Below are 24,996 nucleotides of genomic sequence, written 5' to 3'. Positions count from 1 at the left end.
AAAAGAAGGAGGAAAAAAAAAAAAAAAAAAAAAAAAAAAAAAAATTTAAAAAAATTTTTTTTTTTTTTTTTTTTTTTTTTTTTCATCAACTCATGCTTTTGAGACCAGTCCCCACAGCTTTGGAGGTCAGTTGGACAGTGAGCCTAGTCCAAGGTTGAGACCTTTGTGAGTGATGCCATGACAGTCAGAATCCAACTGGTCTTGTCTGGGCAAAAAACTGGAACTCTACACTACTCCTGAAGCAGTGAGAGTCTACGTACTGGGCCAGAAGCTGTTCAATAGAATAAACACGGGGCTTTTTGTGCCTTTGTTCTGATAAGAGGATCAGCTGTACTGCTTTACCCAATTACCCAAGGATGTCATGGGAGATGATTTTTTGGACCTTAGTTTTCCCACTGGAAGAGTATAACGTCATCACTTTGAATAGAAAATAGATCTAGATGTAAACAGCAGAGAAAGGCAGCTGCCCCTTCTAACATCTCTGGGGATTTTGTGTTTTGCAGGAGATGCACGGGTGAGAGGTCAGACAGGGGTTCTCTCCGAGCGCCGCGGCTCCTACCCGTTTATAGACTTCCGTCTTCTTAACAGTAAGTGCAACCCTTCCTTCAGGTCTGTATTTTTTTTTTTTTTTTTAAAAAATCTGTATTTAAAGAATAAGAACCAAAGTATTTTTTTGGGAGATGATTTTTTGGACCTTAGTTTTCCCACTGGAAGAGTATAACGTCATCACTTTGAATAGAAAATAGATCTAGATGTAAACAGCAGAGAAAGGCAGCTGCCCCTTCTAACATCTCTGGGGATTTTGTGTTTTGCAGGAGATGCACGGGTGAGAGGTCAGACAGGGGTTCTCTCCGAGCGCCGCGGCTCCTACCCGTTTATAGACTTCCGTCTTCTTAACAGTAAGTGCAACCCTTCCTTCAGGTCTGTATTTTTTTTTTTTTTTTTAAAAAATCTGTATTGAAAGTATACGAACCAAAGTATCTTATTTCATACATATCTGTAGCTCAGCTGTCTTCACAGAGTCAGCATTAATAATTCTATTATTCCCACCCAGCGTCTGACTGAAATGTTTTGATTGTATGAATACTGTCCATAATGCTGAGTCTGTCAAGGAAATACAGCAGTGCCATGGGGTGTGCTGGGGGGGCAAGGGGTGCTTCAGAATGAAAAAGATAAACCTCGGTGTCCTTTAGCCTCTTAGCCAACAGTTGGAACAGATTTATGTGATACTTTTATCCGGTCATATAGAATTGGCACAGAAGGGGAGCATGTGACAGCACTGACCAGTGGTTTACAATAACATTAATTTTTCCAACAATTAGAACCCAATCCAAAGCCCCATGGAGTCTTCTCATTGACGTCAATGGATTTTGGGTCAGGCCAACAGTGAACATCTGTTAAAAATAATCTTAACCTCATTTTGATTGAAGTTATTTTGCCACTGTTGTAAATAAAGGAGGGCAAATCTAAAAGAAAAAAAATAAATCAAGATCCTGGTTTGTTGGTTGTTTTTTGGTTTGTTTTTTTTTCTACCTGGTGGATGCTGTATACTGATGCAGACACCATTAGACAGTGTGTAAAAAGTAAAATAAAATAACAGAGAACTCTTAGGCTTGGGCCCTGCAGCTTTCAGTCTGGACGCTGTGTTAACTCCAGCGTTCAGACACAGGCAGATCTCGATGTGTCCTCGTGTACTGCACTGGCCACTCTGTGTAACCTTTGAAACAAAAGTTAATTCACTGTCTTTATCAGAAGAGACTGAAACTCCGACAGTTTGTTTAGTGATGACACTTTCAAGCTTCTAGCGATCATGCTTTTCATTAAAAGGCATTTATAAAACCAAAGTTTAAGTCTCCTTTTTGTAACTGCTTTCCCAAGTGCCCAGAGAAGGGCAAGGGAGGGGTAGGTGGCAGCGAGCGGGGGAAGAAGCCCAGCCGCAAAGGGTGAGCTCAGGCTGGGAGTCGGAAGAAAAGAGGGGCTGATAGGAAGGGGAGGACTTGGGCTCTGGTCAGCTGTGTTCACCCGAGCTGGCAAAGCTACTGCCACCTGGCAAGGTGCTTGCTTTCAGTCTTGCTGCTAAAAGGTCCGTGGGGGTGCTTGCTATGGCTGAGGTAGAAAGATGTAAGGGGTAAGATGGGTCCAGCAGTTTTCCCAGGACAAAGGGGGTAATGTACTGGTTGAGCAGAGCTCTGAGGATAATTTAGTCCTGGCTTGCCAGTGAAAAGTGTGAAGAAAAACCTGGTTTAGGCTAGCTGGAAATGTTGATGCCCTTATCATATATATTCACATTTGAGTGTGACTAAATTAATTATTTCCTTTTTATTTTTCATACATACACGTTGTTTAAAATCTTCATCATATGTTCTTTCTTCTCCCTGGTTAAAGAAACCAAAAACTTTCCAGCTCTCTTTTTCTGGTGATAGGGCTTTCACTTTTATCCCCTGTAGGTGAATCCTGCCATCCTCCAGATCCTGCCAGCTTCTCAGAAGGGCTGGTGCTGTCTGTGGGCTGCCTATGGAGAGATCCATGGCGGGAGATACACCAGGGAATACTCAGCCTTTGCTCGTATGAGGAGCAGGGCTCTCTGCATAACCCTTCTCCTGTAACTGCTGAACTTAAAAGCAATGTCTCTCTCTGCATGCACCTCTGCTCCCATGGAGGTGGGGCACCTGGGGTTTTTACATTCCCGTGCTCTCTGTCCCAGGGACTTCTGGCTTAGCCTTTCTTTTTGCTGCGTTTCCTTAATCTAAGAGAAGTCACTACGGCAGATCTTGATCTCTGTGTAATGAAAAGCAGTGATCCTGATTTCGGATTTCCCATTGTTTTCAGGTTTTTATGTATTTACTGCTTTCCACCTAGGGAGTGGCATTGGCTTAATTTTTCAGTGCAAAATTAAGTGAGATTTCTAGGCCCTTGACTGCTAATTTTGTAGATGGCACATGCACTGGGCCTGGCTCACTCAGTGACCTACAGGTAAATGAAGATGCCTGGCGTCAGAGCACGCAGATGTGTGCTTTGCTGGGAGGTAGACAGACTTTTACATTATTTGCTCATATACATCTGTCTGTCAAATCCATTTCTGCTGCGTGCACCATATAAGCAGCAAAACCCGTGGTGCTGCACATCAGAGAGAAGCACATAGAAATGTCACTACTGCAAACTTTTTTGAAGCATGCCTAACTAATGCTTGCAGTAAAATTTTGGCACCATGTTATATTTGTTTGGGGACAATAACTGACAGTCAACAATCGTATACTGAAAGCTGTTACAGTAAGGGAGGGAGAGAGGCAGAGAAAATTTTGTGGTAAATATCCTCAGAAGTTCCAAAGAAATTAATCTTAAACATTAGTACAGCTTCTCACTAATTCAGACAAACTGCACGTAGATAATGATAGTTCCCTCTACCATCTGAAATACTTTTCCAAATAACAGTACCACCCTTGGTTTAAAGTAAGGGAAAACACTGAAGCTCATTCTTGAACAGAGTTGACATTCATTTTGAAAATTGACATTAAAAAAAAAAAAATCAGGGCATTGCTGTTTAATGTCAGACTAGAGATTACTTAAATGTAACTTTTAAAACGTACTTAAAGATTCAGCCAAGCTAGCGGATTTTCCCCTCTTATGGCTATTAAGGGTTAACACCAAGTAGACCATATCTTTTGTTTTTTCTGGACTCCTGCAGTAAAGTTGCTGTGTAATTTAAGACACCATTAAGTCTTTTTGGATAGGAAAACTTCCTGTGCTCTGAAAATGGGATCTTCTGTAGCCCTAATCAAAGCCAACTGGATTAATGTTGGCTTCTTGCTGTTTGAGCTAACATCTTTGATACCATCTACACATTCCTCCGGTGCCTCTCTGCAATATATAAAAACTTAGTGAGTGTTATTTCACTTTGTCAGTGCCAGGCTGTCGGGACCCTGAGGATTTTGCAGGATCCTGCCTGGAGAAGATGCAAAGCTTTAGCATCTTCCTGTCTTCTCTCTGCCTAATCGCAAGCTTTCCTTGAGGCGCAGTTGCACTGGTGGGTTTGGAGACTCTTTGAGATGACTCTGGAATACAAAATTGAATGTAAACTATCCCTGTGTCACCAAGAACTTCTTGGTTCTGCATTGCAAGGAGCGTATGTTTACCTCAGCCTTTTGAGTCAGTCCCTGCAACTTGTGGAGACCTGCATGACCAACTAGATACTCGTTTGTGTTGATGGTATTGAGCCAGAAGCTTGAGGGGAAGCTATGCAGCAGCTCCTCTCTCCGGGGAAGCTGTGGCAGCCAATACTTGTTAGCCAGCCCCATGTGAAGACCCCCAGGAGGCAAGCTGACCATCCCTTTTTCCACCCTGCCATGATACGGCAAGGGGACCACCTGTTCCTGACGGCCGCAGTTATACCCCAGAAAAAAATAAGCTGGACGTGGCAGACTTGAGGCTGCATGTTCACTAGGGTGCTTACAAACAAATATTCAGACTTTACAAACTCCTAAACTAAAATATACAAGTTTTGCACAGCCCTATAGGTCTATAGGAAAATGGGGAGAGGGATTTCTTTTCATGCAAATAAGACGTTCCTTAAAATGGGAGCAGCGGAAGAAAAAAAAAGACTTAGCATTTAGAAGCTTGTTTGCCAGAAGGAGCAATGGGATGCAATAGGCAACTCCTAGGTGCCATCGAGCAGCTGAATACAATTTATAAGTGATGTAAGATCATTTCCAAACCAAACCTCATGAATGTTAGGGAAGTTTGACTCTGAACTCGGTAGCTCTAGCTTATAACTGAACCTAACACGGGTTGAAATTAATGGTGGCAGTTTATTGGCACTTCTGCATTTCTGTGAATTAAATGAACCTTTTTGTGTTCATGGGACAGAAAAGGAGCTAAACTGAATATGTGTGGTGTAATAATTTAGAATTTGAAACACTTCTGCAGTGAAAATTAACTTGATCCAATTTTCCTTCAAGCGAAGCATAGTTTGGATTTGAAAACAAAGGGCTGTAGGGTAAGGCAGCAATAATTTAGTTCTCTGATTGACAAAGTTGCTCAGTGAGTCAGCGAACCAGATCACTCCAGTGACTAATATGCATTGATTAAAATAGATTTCATTATCCCACGATGGCTTGTGCTGGTGATTATGATGATACATTTCTTCACTGCGTTAACCAAAAGTCTGAGGAAATTCCTTGTGACAAATCCAGAATTGTAGGTAGGCATGCAGGAATAACCAAGAAGACCTCACCCTGCTCCAGTTATATTAGATACTTTGTTTTATTGCCCGATGAAACTCAGTAGACTACCAAAATAACATAGTTTACATCTGAGATGACTAACTTTTTATTTACAAATTTGCTTGTCCAGCTTTAAGACAAGGACATTCTTAAGACTTAAACAGGGGTTCTCCACTTTCCATCTTGTTTATGCTAAGCTTTTCTCTGGATCAAATTTTTGCTTCCAAATGGCAAAATTAGTAGCCTCTAATTGACTATATTTAAATATGTCTATCATGGAGGAATATAATTAAACTTGTTTCTGCTTGCATTTTTAAGTTTTCCTGAAAATATCTCCGTTAGGGACACTTTGGCTTTGTCACAGTATCAGTCATACCAATGCTTTCATTATCTTGCACCCACTTGTTTTCAGCAAGCCATCCACAGTGTGATAGAATTCACTTCTCTATGTATTGATCTAGGAGGGATAACAAGGAAACGGAAAGAATGTGGTATGCAAAGTGGGGTCTCTGTACCAAAATGGTATTAATGCTGTTTCCTTACGCCTTGCACAACAGGAACATAAAGTGGGATCTGAGAATATCTAAAAGGTCAAAACATGTCTGTAGATGCTCCAAAGGTATATCTGCGTATTACCTATGATCTTGGTATTGTCATGCAGGCAGAAGTTGAGTCCAAAAGAACCCCACCTGCTTTAAGCTTAGCTTAGGAAATAAGTTACTGTAGATTATACACTTCCAGTACCGGATGGTGATATTAGGTGCTGTTTGGTCTCTGTCCTTGATTTGCTGTCTGATTAGAGTCAAGCAAATCTTCTCATTTTCAGTTTGTTTGTGAATAAAGTGGTGCTTTGCAAGCCTGTCATGAATTAGGTACTACAGAATTGAAAAGTGTCGTCAGGGTTAGTAAGGGAAGATACGAACTCATGAAAAAGTCTCCATCTCAAAGAACCCAAGTCTGTGGATGCTTGAATCTGTGGTTTCTGCCTGTCTACAGCAGGGTCCATTTGCAACACTTATATTCATTTTTGGGTTTGGATTTTGAACAACTCCAGGGCTTTCAGGTAAGGGCCCATCTCCAGGGAAAATAAAACTTAACCACAGCTACCAACCCAAAACTGAACCATCAAGTAACCTGAACCTGAATGAATGAGGTTAAAAAGAGTTTGGTTAACTGTCTTGTTTTGTTGCCTTTGGCTAGAAAAAGAAGTGGGAGTGAGAGATGCCTTTTTAGATATTTCTGACCCAGGTTAAATTAGGACACTAAAAGTCTTGTGAGGAAGTTTAAAGGGCTGATTGAATTACTCGTATCCCAACCCAGCCCATGGAGATGAGTCCAAAGTTCCAGATGGTTATTAAATTAGAAAGGGAGAAAGATCTTAAGAGTTCTGCATCATTTCTACATAGTTCCTCATGGATAAGCACATCCAAAAGATACTCCTCAACATCCTGAAGGCACAGAAGCTTCTTAATCTGGTTAGCTTGTGTCTGGCTTGAATGGGAAGAACATTTCCAGAACTGAAGTCAACCTCTGGCCTTGTGTGCAGTTTCCTATTCAAGAAAGAGGAATTGGGCTTCTCTTAAAAATGTTTCAGCACAAAGATTGTTCTGTTTTCTAGTAACGCTTCACAATATTCAAAAATTCTTCCTGTCGTTGGAAGTCGGTCTGAATCCCCCTTTTCATCAAATAACAGCAAGGTTTTTTTGGTTCGGGGGTTGTTTGTGTTTTTAGGTGTTTTTAAGAGTTGTTACCTGCAAATTTTACAAGGTAGATTGGAAAGTATATTCTGATTCCTGTCATTCATGCTCCTTGTTTAGCTTTTACGCTACATTTGTAGAAAGTGAAAGGCAGAATGTAAAACCGATTGATGCATGTGCCCTCAACGTGCAGCAGTTTGGGTTATGAATGCTTCAGGAGAACTCATGAGAGCAAGCAGAGCAAACAAAAAACTAGGTGTGCTTCACACAAAAAGTCCTAGTGAACACTGACCTGATTATACAGGTTTGTAACTTATTTTTTTAATCCAGATTTGGGATTCCGTTCAACTGAGAATGTCCCTTTAAAAGTTTCCAAATGATGCATGACCCATTCTGCCACCCCACCTTCTTTTCCCTGATTAGAAAAGGGAAAGGGTGTACTGAAGATAACACTGAGGATACTTTCCAAATGACCAGAGGAAAAGAAAGAACAAGGAGAAGGGATCATTAAGATGATAAATGAAAGTTGAGTTTGCTGTTATTACAGGTTATGTTGCTTTTTCTCAAGGGGAGTGAAGGGGAGGGGATGTACTGTTTCCTGTTGGAGAAACTATAATCAGCTATAGAACGTTTGCAGTTTTAGGAAAAAAAGGTCCTGACTGTACTACTGTACAGAGATTGAAGTGGCAAAGTGAAGGTTCATATTGAAATGATAACAACTGGCAAAACGGAACACAACATGCCATTTCCTAAGAACTTGTAAGAGGCTTAATAAAAGATGCCAAGATGTTTGTTTGCATAAAGATGATTGATGACCCCAATAAAGGCTGCAAATTGTGAAGAGAAATACATCTAAGTTAATCTTAAATTTGGATTTAATCTATTCCTCTTCCTGTTACTAAGGCTAATATTCCATTGCCTAACTGGCCTTTGAAACCCTAGATTCTCCAGAACTTGGTGTAATGGGATAATTTGGTATATAAGTGGGATAATCTGCATAGTTCTCAAGTTCTGTAGCCTCTTTCAAAGAGTATCAAAAGGAATACATTTTGTAATGGGGGAGAAACTGCATGTCTAGTGTTCTTCAAGTTGCCAAGGAACTTTCTGATTTGAAAACTGAGCTGTTACAAGCCACCATCACCTCAAGTGTCATTTTCAAAGAGGAGGAAACCACACAGTTAAGTGCCCTAGAAAGTTGGTGTCCCAGAACCTCTCACATTAACTACATTAACCAAAGAAGCAACAAGCACCTCTTCTGTAAACAGGGCTCTGCGTTAATTTTGCACACTTGTGCAGGTGGAATGGAATCTTGACTCAAAGCGGAAAATTTGAAAGATCTCTTGTTTTACTACTTCTGATTTTCTACTTTTCTCTGATGTGTTCAGAGTCCCCCTCTCTTTCTCACAGCCTCTTCCTAATTGAAAAAATATGTTTACCCACTCAAAGAGAAATAATACAGTTGTAACCTATGTGAACAAAGGCAGCTAACAGAAAGCACTTGACCTCTGAAATTGAATTTCATCAAAAGTCAAGGAACAAATAGTTTTTTAATATCTTAGAGAAGCAAGTGAAAACAAAACGTTTATAACACAACTTTTTTGGATTTTCATATAGTCTGAGGAAGTCTCATGGGGATTTCTACATTTTCAAGATCTCAGTACAACACTTGTTTATCTGTAGATGTTATATGGTGCAAGGTGTTCCTCTCTGATGTTTTAGTTATAGTGACCAATGTAAATTCAGATTATAAGACTGGTATCGGCACAATCTTACTATTTTTGAATCAAACCTGTTTTTCAGTTCCTCATGCCAGCAGACGATTGAGAAGTACAGCTGGGATATTCATCTGAGCTGCTTGGTCCCTCTACACTAAACTTCAAGATTTCAGTCAACAATTCTTTTACATAGGTTTCTGGTGCTTCATGTGTATTCTCAGGCCTTTCTTCAAAACTGCAATATTTCCTTTCCAAAGGATTTTTGAACTGCAGGGTTCAGGGTAACAGAAGAGCCTAGACAGGACAGAGAGAAGGGGTTATCTGTCTGTCTTCCAGTTTGCCAGTGCCTTCTCCAAAATTTGAATTTGAAATGTTAAGTTTGGAATTAATTTTTAGCTTACCTGTGCCAGTTCAGCTATCTTGACTCATGCTGCTGTTGTTTTTTTGATAATATGATAAATCGATAATGTAAGAAGATACCAAGAAGGCACAGCAGGTTTTTTTCCAGCATCAGTGCTATGCACTCTTCCTTATAAGAAAAATTTAGCAACCAAGTCATGCAATGAGTATGCCAAACAAGACTTCAGCAAAGGTGATTTAAATGCCTGGCATGATTTGACACACAAAAAAATGGACAAACACCGATTATTCCTCGGAAGTCAATTACATGTCTCCTGGGCTCTCAAATAAAAGCATTCTAATCAGCTGTCAAACCAGGAACCAGTGCGGGAAATTGCCTCCATAACGTATCAGACCAGAGACAAATTGTTTCCCAGAGTCCTCGCTGTTTGCAAACTGTCTGGACAGTAAATTGCCGGTCTGATCCTCTTGCCTTATCTTCCAGGTATTCCAGCACTTTTCTACCAATCCTGCCTGACTCTTCGGGCACAGAGTTTTAGAGCAGTGGCTGAGTACAGAATGTCTTTGCATTCTTGGAAGAGGGGAAAGGGTATTATAAACCATATGAGTCAAAGGCAGGTGCTCGATGACCTGATTTATATCTTAGAGTGTTTGAATCATAGAATGGTTTGGGTTGGAAGGAACCTCTAGAGGTCATCTAGTCCAACCACCGATATATGCTAGGTTTATTCTGCATCCTTTGAGGAAAAACATTCTCTGTTTCTTAATCAGTTGGCTTTTGAAAACTAATAAACCTGTTATTATCCACTCGTGCTGCTGAGTGACCTGTTTTTATTGTACACTGAGGTGCAATAAAATAAGAAAAGGCAATACTGTGAAGGAAAACTCACAGCCCTTATTTGAATGCATAACCAAGTTTGTTTACTTTGAAAGCACAATAACAATGCAATGAATGTCTGGTGCAGAGTTAAGTACATCCTTGTCCAAATTTGATTTATGTGTTCGTTTCTGGATGTTAACTCAACCATTGTTAACATAACCTCCGTCGTTTTTGTATTCACGCTGCCTGTGGGCACACACTAGCGCAGCAACGTGAAAGAAATCTGAAGGAAAACTGGTAGCAGTTCCTAGTGCAGGAAACCTCTTGCCCTGAAATAACAGAGGTTGGGGTGTAGCAGGCTGTAGATCATGTTGAGGCGAGCAGATCTGTGTAACTGGAGGAACTTTGTTAGGAGAGAGAAGGCAACCATTGATTCCTGTAGTTTACTAACCTCTTGAGGGCCACGCGCAGTATCCAGACATCATCCAGGGTCTGATAGTGTGTATACATGATGTGGATATCAAATGACCCAAGGAAAAATGCAACTACTTTTGCTTCCAGCTGAAACATGTCAGGAGATACTCTGTGAGCTCAGGCCGCCTGTGTTTTTGAAGGTAGAAGTTAAGCTGTGTGAGGAATGCTTATACGGACGCTTCTGTAAATGTGCATGTAATTCATACAATATGCGTATGTAATTCGTGCAATAACTTTGTTCACTGTACAAAGAAGAGGTTCTCCAACCGCTGTGCTAGGCAGTAACTCCACAGGATCTGAGAACGTGCATCTTTTAAGAGATACAGATGATGCTTTTTTTAGGTAAACAAAACATTCAGAAGCTGCCACGGCGATTAAAAATAAACACAGTTCTCAAGGGAAGTTTTTTGGGTATAAACAAAAGGCATTCTTGTTAGTTTTTCACGTTCATTTCAAAATTGCACGTAATTACTAAATCCTTCCCATGTGACCCTGGCAGCTTGTGTTCTTTAACTAGACAACATAGCATATGTTTTAGTGCCCGTAGTTCCATGATTGAAGTTCAGTGATATCTGCAGTGATATTTTTGATTCATTTACTTGTAATTCAATTTAGCCTAATTAGAAATAGCTATCAGTAACTCTTTATGTTTCAAATTCATGATATGACTTACATCAGGTGTCATCATTGAAATTTTACATTTACAATTTAAATTGAAATTTACAGTTTTCAGTAAAGAAGTCATATGTTCAGTGTATTACTATGTGATTCATATAAACCCTTAATTTCATCTTAAAACTGCATCTTGATTTTGTGTCAGCTGGTGGGTGCCATATGCTAGGAATGGCTCTTCACTGCTGGGAGATTCAGGTACGACTGCTGGGCTGAGGATGGAATTTCAGCATTCACTCTCAGCTGCTTCAGTCTTTGCTCTTCTTTTCTAATTGTCCTTTTCCTCTCAATGTCATATGGCTGTGCTTTTCTTTTTTGTTTGACACTGATCTTGGGAGGGGAAAGAGAAAATACTGACGAGATTATAATAGTTTGGACGGGGTTGTGCTCGGAGAGGGGCGTAGTCTTAGTCCAGTTTTATGCAAGACACCATCATAATAAAGTACATCATTATGGATGGCACAGTAATCTCTTAAGGATCATAGCAATCATCTGACAAGTCCTGTGATTCATGGACAAATCAGTTATTACTGAAATGACCTAAAGGATCTGATTTAACATGATAACCAGAGTTTGCATGTGGATAGACTGCAGTGCCGGATTAGGGCTGTTCTGTCAAGAGCCCAATTTGAAAATACATTTCCTGCCATGCTTTATCGGTATTATGAACTCCTTCTCTTATGAGTGAAAATACAGGGAAACAGATTATTGTGGGTAATCTTTGTCCATAATATATTGTAATACAGTGCTCATCTGAAGCAGCGAGTTGTGTTTCAGAGGCACTGTCTGCCGATGACTAAATTTCAGTGAAGACCCATGACAACCATACGGAGCAATGTGACAAAGCAGTGGCAACAAGTTTGATGGTTCAATTCAGAAATTACATTTCACAATAAGAAATTGTTTATTTCAACCTGATATGTTTGTGGTTTGTCAAGTATTATTTGTGCTACCGAAATAATCTGGTAATCCAAAGGATAAAATAACCACTTCTTGATAATCCAACATACAGCTGCTTGTTGGGACTCAGGCCAAACCTTCACCTTCAGAACATCCACAGCAACTCTACGTATGAGTTTTAAAGACAGTTTAGGGAACACAGGTGGTAATTTCAGCCATCCGTCTTTAACTGGAAAAACAGATATTAACTTAGATAAAAATTAATTGGAGCGACTACTCATTTTTGATGTACAAGAGAGAAGTTTTCCGTACATTAAAATTTAAACTTGTTACGTGAAAGCAGTGACAGTTTGGGGGCAAAGATGGAATCGGGAAAGTTGGGAAGTCGAGAAGCAGCTGACACAAGTTTAAAAAGTGAATTAATTTTAAGAGTGTTCTGTTATCCAGGAATTAAACTGAACGCCAGCCACTTCTTAGCAGCACTACATAAATGAAAAGGAATGTGAAAACAAGTCTACCAGTTCCTCCACATGTCGTTGTCACTGGGCAACTGTTAGCACCTATGTTAGTCGCTCCCTCAACGGGCCATGGAATTGCTCCAGCTTTTAAAATGTGTGAGAGAATTAAGGCAGGTGCTGGCACATCATAAATGAAAATCTAACCTTCAGGCGGGTACAGTAGTGACATTGTTACTGTTTGCATTCCTGAAAACACATGGTTTGTCAAGTTGCAGTAAAATTACTTTGTGCTTTTATATTATTAAAACTTGGTGGGGTCTTTGGGCTGCCCACGAGAAGCATGAGACTTACAGGTCTAAGAAAATATATTAATTATTGATACTCACTATATAAGTATGGGGTTTTTTTGTTGTTACTGACTTTGTGCTGCTCAATAGCTGTTGAATTACTTAAGGAAGAAACTTGCTACAGAAGGTGCTTGCACATCTTGCTGTTGGAGAAATCAAATACCAAACCATCTATGATCCAAAGAAACCTTAATGACTTCTCTGAAAAAACTCTCAGAATAATAATACTCATTAAAAAAAACATACAAAGACATATTTTAATTTCACAGCAGAACAAACGCTCAGCGTTTTTGCATAAAAAGAAACAGAAGAGTAGAGAGAGTCATCTTCAGTCCCTGGATATTTTTCCTGAGCTCTTATTTAAACCTGAAATCCAGGGAATTGCTATGCAGCTTCTTATCTGAAGCAATCATTACTGTTCTCCAAAAGGTGTGCTTAATCTTTAGTTTCTTATAAGGTTCCTCTCACGTATAAAACTGTGTTGAATCTTACTACCTTCAAACAACGGTCCAGTTTCTATCCTCCCTTTTCCCAAAACTTATACCAGACTGCAAAATGAAAACATCACAACTGTGCATGAGGTTCTGTTAAAAGGTCAGATGAAATTACCTCAGTCATTATCAGTTTTAGAAAGCCTGCATATTATTCTTACTAACAATAAAGTAATTTAATTACTCTAGTTACTGATTTAATCACTGTATAAAAACTGCCTTGGTTTTTGTGTCACATTTAGCCCTGTATGAAAATCTCCTAATACAGCATTAGGGAATTAGAATTATCCCAGTACTGAGTGAAAAGAACATACTCTGTTGTGTAACCAGAAATGCATGTATTACCTGAATATACTTGCTTCCCTAATTGTAGACCTAAAATATTTTCTTCATTTATAATTTGCCTTAATATGTAGGAAGGACAGCAGGCAATACAATAGGAATATTCATAGAATAGAATATTCCTATTGTATATTCTAATTATTCTAATTATTATCTATTAATGTATATTCTAATATTAACCTGTTCTGACTTCTTTCTCTCTTTTCTCTCATTTTCCCAAAGTGGGTCATACATTTGTGCTTTCGAATTGTGTTTTGAGGTCTTTTGGTGTCACTTATTTGTTTTTTCTATCCAAGATCACCTTATACACTAGTGCTATGCAAGTTTGATATATTCCAGTGACACCCTGTCAGGTAGCAAGATAATGTTATTTTTGGTTTTGTAGGTGGGGAACAGAGGCACAGAAGAGCGAGAGCAGCTTTCCCATACCTAACTCTGCCTCATCATTTAGGCTCACTCTAGGTGTCTACAATTAGGTGATATATCACCCCCCCAGCAACTTAGCCTGGATCACATTAAAGCCTGTGGCAGGCAGTGTACTGAACTCCAGTCTTCTAAGTCCTGCATTAGTACTCTTCTACTGGAATGTATTTCCTTTCTGAAATAAATAAATATATTATGCTGAAGTACAGGGATTTGAATACTGCTCCTTTGCGTGGATTGGCCAGAAGCACGAACTTCATGATTTTTGTATCGCTATTTTAAAGTTTTTGTTATTCCTCTTATTAAATAATTGAGAATGCCATCTTTCATCTTGGGTTTCATGGTTTCTGTACTGATTCGTTTTCACAGATACTACACTCTCAGGGGAAATCGGCACCAAGAAAAAAGTGAAAAGACTGTTAAGTTTCCAGAGGTATTTCCATGCATCCCGGTTACTGCGTGGAATTGTACCACAAGCCTCTCTGTACCTACTGGATGAGGACTACCTTGGGCAAGCAAGGGTAAGACGGGTCTCCAAATCTCCATTTCTTTTAATAATATTGCAGAGAGCGTCAATTTTGTTTCAGAGTTCAGATAAACAAATGTACGGCTGACCCTTCTTAAATGACCCACGGTCCTTGCCTGCCTCACAGCAAACAGACTGTCCATTCCTCTTTTATGGTTACAGCTTTAAAGGCTTAGTCTCAAAGCAACAAGAAAATGTCTATATCTATTCAGCATTTTCAGATTCTGTCAACTGAAATTATAATCTGGATTTATTAAAGGATGAAGGATCCCTGGCTGAGTTACTGATTTAAGTAAGTGCAGCCTCGACACAGGATTTAGTTCATCCGCTTGAAAAAAGACAGCTGTCTCTCAGCTGGTACGGAGCAGCTATCGGGTGCCCCGCAATAGCTCTCCGTAATGGCAAAGGCTAGGAAACCAGGAACATTCACTGCAAAGAATTTCACAATAATCAAAATATAATTCTCTTATTTTGCAGCTCTTATACTTGCTTTGAAAGATATTTTCTAAGAAAACTTGCACACTGATGGCATGGGGATTATGTGCCTGGGCAATCTTTCTTCTCTGCAAGAGAAGATTACGTGCCAGGTGTTAGAAAGTAGTTAAGAATCCAGACCTGGTTTGAATACCGACTAAGCGATGGGAGCGACAGCACATTTTGTTCATACATTTGCCGTTGTGGGTCATACGGTTAGTCCAGACTCAGCCTCTTGACTGGACTGATGTAGCTGTAAAAGCAGTGTACGTGGTGGTAATGATGGGCTCCTCTGCATGGCTGAGTGGGCTTTGCAGAAGCACTGTATCTAAGTTTATAAAAGCTATTCCTGTGTGTCGGTTTGTTTAGCAAAATGTAATTCATATTCACCATGAGAGCTAAGGTTGTGTTTTACTGTAATAAAAACCTAAGAGAATTCGTACCAAATTGATTTTGGGACATGAAAGAATGACAGAAAAGTTGTGCAGTAAAGGGGAATATTTTAATAATATTTTGTTGTATATTATTCCATGTTTTGAGCTCCACTTAGAAGGTATTTTTACTGTCAAGTTCAAAACCTCCTCAGTTAAAAGTGTAAGTGACATTTTATGCAGTATAGCTAAATTTGGTTCCTGATGTCTGGTATTTCAAATACATCTCCATAGCTTTCCCAAACAAAACTTCAAAGCTGCAGCAACCAATCCTATGATTGATTAATGTGGAATAATAATAAATCTGCTTTGCAGTTTGGCATACGAGTCATTTGCCTTTTCATATTTGTTTTTTCTAGCATATGCTATCCAAAGTGGGAATGTGGGATTTTGACATTTTCTTGTTTGACCGGTTGACAAATGGTAAGTTATCTTTAAAAGATTTTAATATCTCTCATATATGACTATTCTAAAAATCCCTAATTAATTGCTAGATGTTTCTAGTTTAGATTACTGAAGAGAAATATCCTTGAACATTTTCAGGCTTTTCCCAGAACATTCACAACTATGGGATAATGTTTGAAGTGTGTTTTTATATCAATCTAATCTCCTACATTTGTTGAGGTCACCTTTTCAAGGAGGTGTTTTAGTTTCCTTTACCTGGGAAATTCCAAAGGTACTTTAAATATACCTATTAGATACATTGGTCAGTAAGTCCAGACCTCCATAATCAGTTAATTTCTATCAACATGAAATACCTTTAACTGAAGATGCTTCTGTTCAGCAGCAAAAATTAGGAAATCCATTAAGGCAGTAAAAATCTGTGAAATGTTTTGTCTAAATATATGCCTGTAACACCACACCCACGCTAATGCCTAGGCAATGCCTCTTGATCAGGTAACTGTAGAAGAGGGTCATGATCACACCTTTCTCCTTTCTGTAGTGCTCATAGGAATGAGATCCCTCATTCCTCACACCCCAGTCTGATTAGCTTTGGCTGGGGCAGAAGGTGTCGAAAAAAGTTGGTTTAGAGGGTAATTCAGCTGAGTGACTGGCAGTGAAGAGTGGAAAGGACTGCAAATGGCAAGGGAAGCAAAAGCGTAATTCTTCTAAATTACCTTTCTGCACCCCTGCTCAGTAGTCGAGGCCAAATAAGTTTCCATGTCCTCTTCGTACATATATTTTCTTTCCTGAGTTACATTAAATAAGAAAAGACTCCCTTTAAATGTTGTTTATATATTGTATGGGTTGGTTGGGTTGGGGCTTTTTTTCTAACTTGTCTGGAAACATTGCTGCTGAATTATGCAGTGAAAACTTGTTAAAATACTGTGTGTATGTATAGTTGATCGTATAATACTAGTTAGGCTCAATTTTGCCAGTGTTCCCAGTAGTGGATTCACAGTAAGGCCAGCGTAAAATTACAGGGGGACTGGAGACCGTAAATGCTGCAACTCATTTTTTCCTGTCTGCATCAGCATTATAAGATGCAGTTGTAGCTGAGGTAGGTACATGGGTTAATTACATGTTTGTATACTATCATGTATAAAATAAAAAAAAATAATTACAAACTGCTGATTCTCAGTAATTAATTAGTACAGTATGGCAAACTGAAGTGGCAGAAAAGCTATTCTCCTTTCTGTCGTTTCTGGAGGTAGACCTGGATTATGAAGATGATGTGGTTCTCAAATAAGCCTGCCAGAAGATTTCCAGTTAAAACCATGTCAGTTCGCCTTCTTGTCACATTGAAACAGCAGACATGACTTCATGGCATCTAGACAGAAGAATGGCACTCCACTGGCGCAGCCGTACCATCAAATCTTGATTATATATAGGAGTAATTTACATAAGCTACTTCTGAGTATATGGTGTCATCTAAGCTCCTATGATAGGAGCTGAGGTGGTAGGAGCTGAATAATCCTTAGGAAATTACCAAGATTTTTAGTCTTGCTTGGTTTGTAACTACGTGTTAAGGCAATCTAAGAGTTGTTCCTTTCTGCTTTTAGGAAACAGTCTTGTAACACTGCTTTGTCACCTCTTCAATGTGCATGGACTTATTCACCATTTCCAGTTAGATATGGTTACATTACACAGGTTCTTAGGTAAGTGCTCACCTCAAAGCCATCTTTAAATGCGGTTTACAGCTTAAGTAGGGCATCAAAGGCGGCACTGGCTTGGTCTGTGTATCTATGTAAAATCACGATGTTGTTGCAAATATTTCAGTAAAACATTTCTGTGATATATGTGTTAGCATATGATTTACAGGCACTCAGGCATTTGGTTCAGTACCTATTAAGTCAGTAGAGGGATTTTAAAAGGCTCTGCACTGGGCTGAAGCATCCCAGTACCACAACTGCACTGGTGATCTAAAGAAAAGTATGCCATGCAGAGATGTGGCCGGCCGCGCAGGCCCACACAGACAGACAGACAGACATTGCAGAACCTACCCATGCACAGTACAATTGTGGTGCAGTGTCGTTATTTTAGTGACTAATAGGCCACTGAGACCCCGGGCAGTTAAAAGCTTATGTGCAAAATTTAACAAATTATATCAAGCTGTCTGCACTGAATAGTGTTGATGAAAGCCCCTGCTGCTGTTACTGCCAACAGAAATATTAGCCCCATGCTGTCAGTGAACCAAAAGAAGAAATTGGCCAAAATCAATTACTTTTTGCATCATGTTTTGAATGCAGCTGAATGCCGGTTTGTTAGGCTGTCAGACGGAGTTTCAAAGGCAAGGTCTCTTCTTTAAGACTGGGTAATTGTTGCTTCTGGAAGCATTCCTCCGGTGTGGAGACAGACAAAATCCCCCTGCCGTTCCTGACTCCAGTAGGCGGCCGTGAAGTGGACGCTCAGATAATTAGAGCTAGCGGTATTTGGGGTTTAAAGGATTACCCACTGTAGCTTCAAATGCTTGTGGAGCTGGAAACAAACCGAAGGCTACGACTTTCTTTGGCATCGCTCGGTCTTCCAGCTGGACCAGTTCCAGCACTGCACACTAGAACAAGAGGGACTGGTATTTTAAAGTGGACGCGTAGACGTGCCCATCGCAGAAGATTTTGCTCCCAGTACCCCAGTGCTCTATCTTTTGATCCTCTGTCTGGAGGATGCAGGAAGGAGGCAAGGAGGCATGCCTTTGACCGTTGCTAGTCACTCAAATGACAAGCGATGCCAGGATATCAGGGCCTCACCCCCTGCCGCTGTAAAATAGGTGGTACTGCCTTAATGACATTACTCCCCTATGACAGCAGCGTAAATAATTACACTCCGTTGTGGATAAATTTGCCTCTCTTCCTTATTTATTTTACTCCTGAATGAGAGCCTTCACTAAGGCAAGAAAGAGTTGATTTATGAACTAGACCCGGTATATCCCCTTGGGCCTCACAAATCCTTTCATGCATTTTTTTTCTCTAAAGGTATCCCAATGAGAGCACCAGTCTAAGTAAGCTACAGATATTTGAAGAAACTCCTTAGGCAGCTGACTGTAAAACCTCAAATTGTATTTTAAGTCCAGTTCCCACTTGTGGCCATGGCATTCAGAGACAAAAAAAAGGATCTTTATTTTCTGTTTTGGTTCCCAGTTATGGTTCAAGAAGATTACCACAGCCAAAACCCATACCACAATGCTGTCCATGCTGCTGATGTCACACAAGCTATGCACTGCTATCTGAGAGAGCCCAAGGTAATGACAGCCTTTCACACTGATTTTGCTTTCAGATAATTTGCGAAGGTTTTTTCCCCCACCTTTTAAAAAAAAATATTTTTAGCTAGCAGAAAATGGTTGCGTACTTGAAGTCAGCAACGAGGCAGTAGTAGAGTCAGCTACAGGTTACAGACACTTTAAACAAGCTACCGGAGTCACTTGCCATCACGCAGGCAACGTATCAAAGTGATGTCATGTGAGTTCTAGCAAGTTCTACCATGACGGTGCATACCAGCCATCTCTGAGCGGTGGCAGTCCTCCCAGCAAAGCCCGTAGAAGGCAGTGCCTGCCCGTACCCCAGTCCCTTCAGGGCATAAGCCCCTCACATGGGTATTTCAAAATACCCAGTCTGGCGGGGCAACACCAGAGAAGGGGAAGACGTTCCCTTTGGCTGGGTCTGTTGCAAGGGTGTCCTCTGCCCGAGCGATCAGCCGCTGGGGGCTGGCGCGCGCACGCCCTTCAGGGCATAAGCCCCTCACATGGGTATTTCAAAATACCCAGTCTGGCGGGGCAACACCAGAGAAGGGGAAGACGTTCCCTTTGGCTGGGTCTGTTGCAAGGGCGTCCTCTGCCCGAGCGATCAGCCGCTGGTGGCTGCTGCAGCCAGCCCCCGCGACGCCAGGCTGTGACGTTGCTTTACGTGTTACTGGACGGCACTGTGATACTGTAATGCTGAGCCACAGTGTAAGAATATAACTGATCTTTTCCTGGCTTGCCTTCAGTGAAGGGAAGCTCTGTTAGAATTAGCAAATTGTTAGACCAGTAATGGTAAGTGAGGGGAGGAGCAGTCCCCAGCTTTCCTGTATTTCCATCTCCTGCAAGATCTGCAAGTCCCTGCTGTCAAAAAGTGCAGAGGACAGCCAATATCCAGAACCTGTACCATACTGCTCTTCATTTCTCATCACAGGATGCTTCTTTCAGCTCATAGACCTGTACTCTGCACCGAGTCATCGGGCTGGTAATAACTACCTCACGCTCAGAGACAGAAAACGCTAAGACTTCAATTTTTTTTTTTGCCCACTGATAACAAAATTTGCTTCTGAATGATAAGCTGTATGGTAGAAAAAAATCTGGGCAGGTTTTCAAATTTGGATGCCTGAAGTTAGAAAGGTAAATTATGTTCTCTAATAAAATACCTATATTTGAACCAAGATATCGTAACAGCCAAGTTTGAAATTTCGGAAGTTTATAAACTCTGCATTTTACAGCACAGTGCTGTGCTAGAAAAATGAAGCCCGATGTGTTGGTACTACTAAATACGCTGTGAGGCAGAGCCCTTATCGTGTATGCTAACGTATGCCAACCTGCTAGTATACTTATTTACTTTTTAAAACTAATCTTTCAGACTAAGCTCAAGCACTTCTATAACAACAATCCTTATATTGGTATAAACGATAAAGAGATAAGAAGTAAAAACTGTAACAAAAGATGACTATATCGTCTGATATCTTTATAGATGTTTGTTCAACAGTCACCTTAAAAACATTGTTCACAAAATGTATGTAATATTTGGTATTTATGTACTGTCCTACAAAACTGAGCAATGCCATGGTGTTAGCTGATTCCTTTATTCGCCAAAAGAAGAAAAAAAAAGCGTTTACTGTTCATGTTCTTGTTGTGATTAATGTGTGTGATCCAGCTTGCCAACTTCCTCACCCCGTCGGACATCATGCTGGGACTGCTTGCTGCTGCAGCTCATGACGTGGATCATCCAGGGGTCAACCAGCCCTTTCTGATCAAAACTAAACACCACCTTGCCAGCCTGTACCAGGTAAAACTGCTCATCAAGTTGATAATAAGTAAAATGGTGCCAAGGAGGGTCTAAGCAATCTGCAGTGAACTTTCATGCCGAAATCTGGCAGTGGGGGGGATGTTGATCCAATCAACCTGCACTTTAGAGTCTGGACAGTTTCAGTTAAGCTCCTCACTGGGTGTCTCTTCTTACAGCAAAGCTGATATACGTGAGAAAGAAGGTGGAAATGTCAGATTTTGTTGAGGACATTTAAGCCAAATCAGTTGCCTGGGTTATTTCTGCTGTAGATCATCTGGGATAAGGAACTGTAGGTAGGAGATTTAAAGACAGGGAGAGACAATTTGTACTTCATCTTCCTCCAGTGAGCAAGCGAGCAGCAGGCATGTTCTAAATCGGTGTTGCATTACGAGAAACATTTGCTTCATGTGGCTCTAGTAAAATTAAACACTAATGAATACTGCAATTAAACAAAATAAAATAGAAGTAGAGGAAACCAAGGGAAAAGTTGTAGATATTTACCCAAACGTGCCTAGAGATAGAAAGAAAGAAGTTAAAACAGCCACTCTAGGTCACACCACAGGCTGTCTAGACCAGTATCCTGTTTCTAAGAGCAGCCAGCAAAAGCTCTCAGAGAGAAACATAAGCCTGGGCTAAGTGCAGGGTTGTCCTTCAGCTGGTATACATCCTCCCAGCTGGGGCAAGCAGTAGTAGAAGACTTGCTGAAGCAAACCCACAGTCCCTCTTGTTCAATAACTACCAGTGAACCTGTCCTGCCCTGACTTCTGTGTTACTTTTTGAATATATTTGTAGTTTTGGTCCGTGGCAATCACTGTAGTTCTGGCTTTCATCTACAACTGTCCTATGTGTGTAATCTTTGCACACAGGTATACATGATTATATATGCACATCTCTGCTTGCTACATTTACACGCCGGTTGCACTAACTGTAATTCATAGCTAATAAATGGAGGTGGTGGTGTTTTGCAGCCTTTGGAAGAGTCAACTTCAGCCTTTGTAATAAGGTATCAGAAACAGAATATCCCAAGTTAAAAATTGATCTAACTGAAGAAGACTCACTGATAGCTGTGTACCTTTCTACAACAAGAGCTGTCATACCCATCCGTGTGTGGTGCATTTTGCTCCAGTCTTTTCTAAATGTCAGGCCAGCTCAGTGGTGAGGGAGAAAAGCCAGGGGACTAAGCCAGGGGACTTTGGGAAGGTTATGTTAAGGAACCTTTGAAGAGGAGTGGGTAGAGCCATTCCACAAAAACCCTGGCCCTGTGAAAAGGTATAAACAACTCCTTCTCAAATTAATAGTGGGAAACAGTAATATATAATTAGGTTGAGAATTCAGGCTAATCTGAAAGAAAGGTAGCTAAAATAAAATATTACTGTCTTGGAGAGATGGTTTCTGCTCAGCTAACTGGGCTTAAATAGACTTTCAAATGTTGGCTAGAAAAGGCAGTGACAATACAGCAAATGCAGTCTTTCAACAGCAAATGTGATTTTTATGTATCCTGTTTAGGGATGTTCACTGGCAAGTTTCACTTATATTATTTTATCTGAAATTGATCCCAGATTGTTTCCAAAGATTTTAGTAGTATACAGTACACGAATGCCAATAAAAATAACAATGCTGGAAAAAAAGTTTTGCTGAAAACATTTTTAGTCAAAAATTTAGATTCAGTGAATAGTCTTTAAAACAAGAAATTATATTCTTCTCAAGAGTAGTACTTTAACACATGCTTGAAACGGAATCAAAAAAGTTCTAGGGTTTTTGGTTTTTAAATAGCAGAGCCACAGAACTGCTGGGACTAATCAGAAAAATAATCAAACAGAAGTAAGTTTTAGCATAGATGGCAGTCATCTGGCACTGAGACAGTAGTAACTGAGACTTAGGGTTATCTGTTTATGGCGTCTCTTTGCTCTTGATTGTTTGTAAATTTAAATTAGAACTTTAAATTTGAATCAGCTGGAAAAAAAGGGTTTTCAAAATGAGGTCAGTCAGGATTTGACAAAGAGGCAAAGTGTTTGACAGCTTCTGTGAGCAGAATCGTGTTTCAGGAAGATAGGTGTCATCACCAAGGAGTTCAGAACTTTCAATATTAATTTTCAAATTAAATCCATATTTTATGATGGAAGACTTTTTTTTTTTTTTTTTTTTTTTTGTAATCTATAGGGTAATTTCCACAAGAGTCTACTGCATGTGAGGCACCATAATTGTCCACAAAAATAAAAGTGCCTCTGTCAAGTCTCTGGCATTACAAAGACAGCTGAGAATATAAAAGGTGATAGTAGGGACCTGGAGGTCACTTAGCCTCCTGTGAGGAGCACAACAGCACTCCTTGTTACGTGATGCAGACTTTGCTTCTAACTTTCCTTGGCCATTAACATGAAAAATAAAAGTTATCTTCTTGCTAGATAATCATTGTCATCTCTGTAGCCTTAAAAGTCACAAATAACTCAAATTCTGGTTGATACATCTGGCTTATCCAACATTATTTCTGATTCTTTCGACTGAAAGCAGCATACAACTCAAGGTTGCTCAGCCTGATACAATCCTGCCTTGTATTTATCCAAAACTCCATATCAAACCTAACACCAGAAAAAGCCATACTGCTTTTTTTTAAAAAAAAAAAAAACACAACAGTATTTTACTGAAAATTATTTATGAATTTCCTAAGAAAATGAATAGCATTGATATAAATAAAATGTTATTTTATAAATTCTGTAATAGAGACTTGAGATCTACCTTTGTCTTGCTCTTAAAGAAAGGGTAATAGTTTAGAAGTCTGCAATGATCACATACATCTGTAGTACAAAACAGGTTTCAGAAATCTATGAAGGAACCCTTTACAACTTTAATATAGATGTATATAAACTAGAAATAGGAAAATATGTTTTGGGCATCAGTTGCCACAATTCTACTTTGCAGTTTCCCTAAAAGCACCATTTCTAATTAAAGTATCATTTCCAGGTATTTAACACTGTGCAGTTAAACCAATTGCTTAATGACTAAGAATGGATGACCAGATTGAAAAAAATGTAGATCACCTTCCACTCTGAATTAAAATGGAAGTTTTCTCTGCACCTTGTTAATAGCAAATCTTCCTCTCTTCAAGTTACTATTCTTTTCCAAATGTAGTGGATGTCAGATGTGGTGGTTTGAATGGCTCAGGGAAAGTCACAGATTGGAGATTTTGTGATAGTCTAAGTGAAAACCCATTTTTTTTCCTCACAGTCCTGAAGTCTGTGTCACAGCAATCCAATAGGCAGTAGCTGTGACAGCGGCTTCCTAACGTGCAGCCTTTAAAACAAACCTGTGCTACTCTGGTTTAAAAAAATAGAAAGTTAGGGGAAGCAAGCTTTCTGGAGATCAGAGCCGAGAACCCCAGCCTGCAAGGCAGCAGACAGAATTTTCCCTGCACGGATTATCTCCCCTCCAGCCTAGGCAATCGGGTAACTCATGGCAATTAGTCTTAATAAGGCAGTGGAGTGTTCCTAGGTGGAATAGCTGACTCTACTAATTGTGGCAGCAGCTTCAGGGGTTCTGGCTGCTTGCAGTTAACAGGGGAGTCATCTGACTTCACGCCCAGTTATCGCTTGTTGACTTGACCTTTCCTTTTCCCTCCTCCATGTGCTTTAAGTGTGGGAAACAAGACAGCGCAGCAGCTTCGGTTTAAGTTCTGCCTACAGCAGCAGGCAAGGAGCAGAAACTTAGAGAGGTGGAAATAGTCTGCGATGGATGCCCGAGTTTGCTTTTTCCTTTGAGTAATTATCAGTTGGATGCAAGAAAGTTCTTGGATACCTACTCGCTCAGCCCTGTTCTGGCTGGCCTTCAGTGTGGCCCAAGGGCAACTGGAGTTAATTAATTAATTAATTAATTCCCTGGTTGAGGTGATTTGATGGGTGGACTGTTCGGTGGATAAGGAACTGGCTGGATGGTCGTATCCAGAGGGTAGTGGTCAATGGCTCGATGTCCGGATGGAGATCGGTGACGAGTGGTGTCCCTCAGGGGTCCGTACTGGGACCGGTGCTCTTTAACATCTTCATCAATGACTTAGACAGCGAGATCGAGTGCACCCTCAGCAAGTTTGCGGATGATACCAAGCTGAGTGGTGCGGTTGACACACCAGAAGGAAGGGATGTCATCCAAAGAGACCTGGACAGGCTAGAGAGGTGGGCCTGTGTGAAC

The 24,996-nt window shown here is 40.2% G+C and overlaps 1 protein-coding gene across 1 annotated transcript in view; it reads left to right on the top strand.

Annotated features, from left to right (window-relative positions):
* The window catches only part of PDE7B (phosphodiesterase 7B), a 43,448-nt gene that overhangs the window by 2,707 nt on the left and 15,745 nt on the right, over positions 1-24,996 (top strand). The window contains exons 2-7 of the mRNA XM_035899880.1: positions 504-587; positions 14,288-14,439; positions 15,709-15,772; positions 17,353-17,448; positions 18,928-19,028; positions 20,689-20,820. Coding sequence (XP_035755773.1) covers positions 504-587; positions 14,288-14,439; positions 15,709-15,772; positions 17,353-17,448; positions 18,928-19,028; positions 20,689-20,820 — 629 coding nt within the window. The remainder of the gene's footprint in view (positions 1-503; positions 588-14,287; positions 14,440-15,708; positions 15,773-17,352; positions 17,449-18,927; positions 19,029-20,688; positions 20,821-24,996) is intronic.

This window comes from Egretta garzetta, unplaced genomic scaffold (genome assembly GCF_000687185.1).
Source record: "Egretta garzetta isolate BGI_Z169 unplaced genomic scaffold, ASM68718v1 scaffold397, whole genome shotgun sequence".
Classification (NCBI taxonomy): domain Eukaryota; kingdom Metazoa; phylum Chordata; class Aves; order Pelecaniformes; family Ardeidae; genus Egretta; species Egretta garzetta.
Note: the sequence above shows the minus strand (reverse complement) of the source record. Positions and strands in the feature narration are given on the sequence as shown.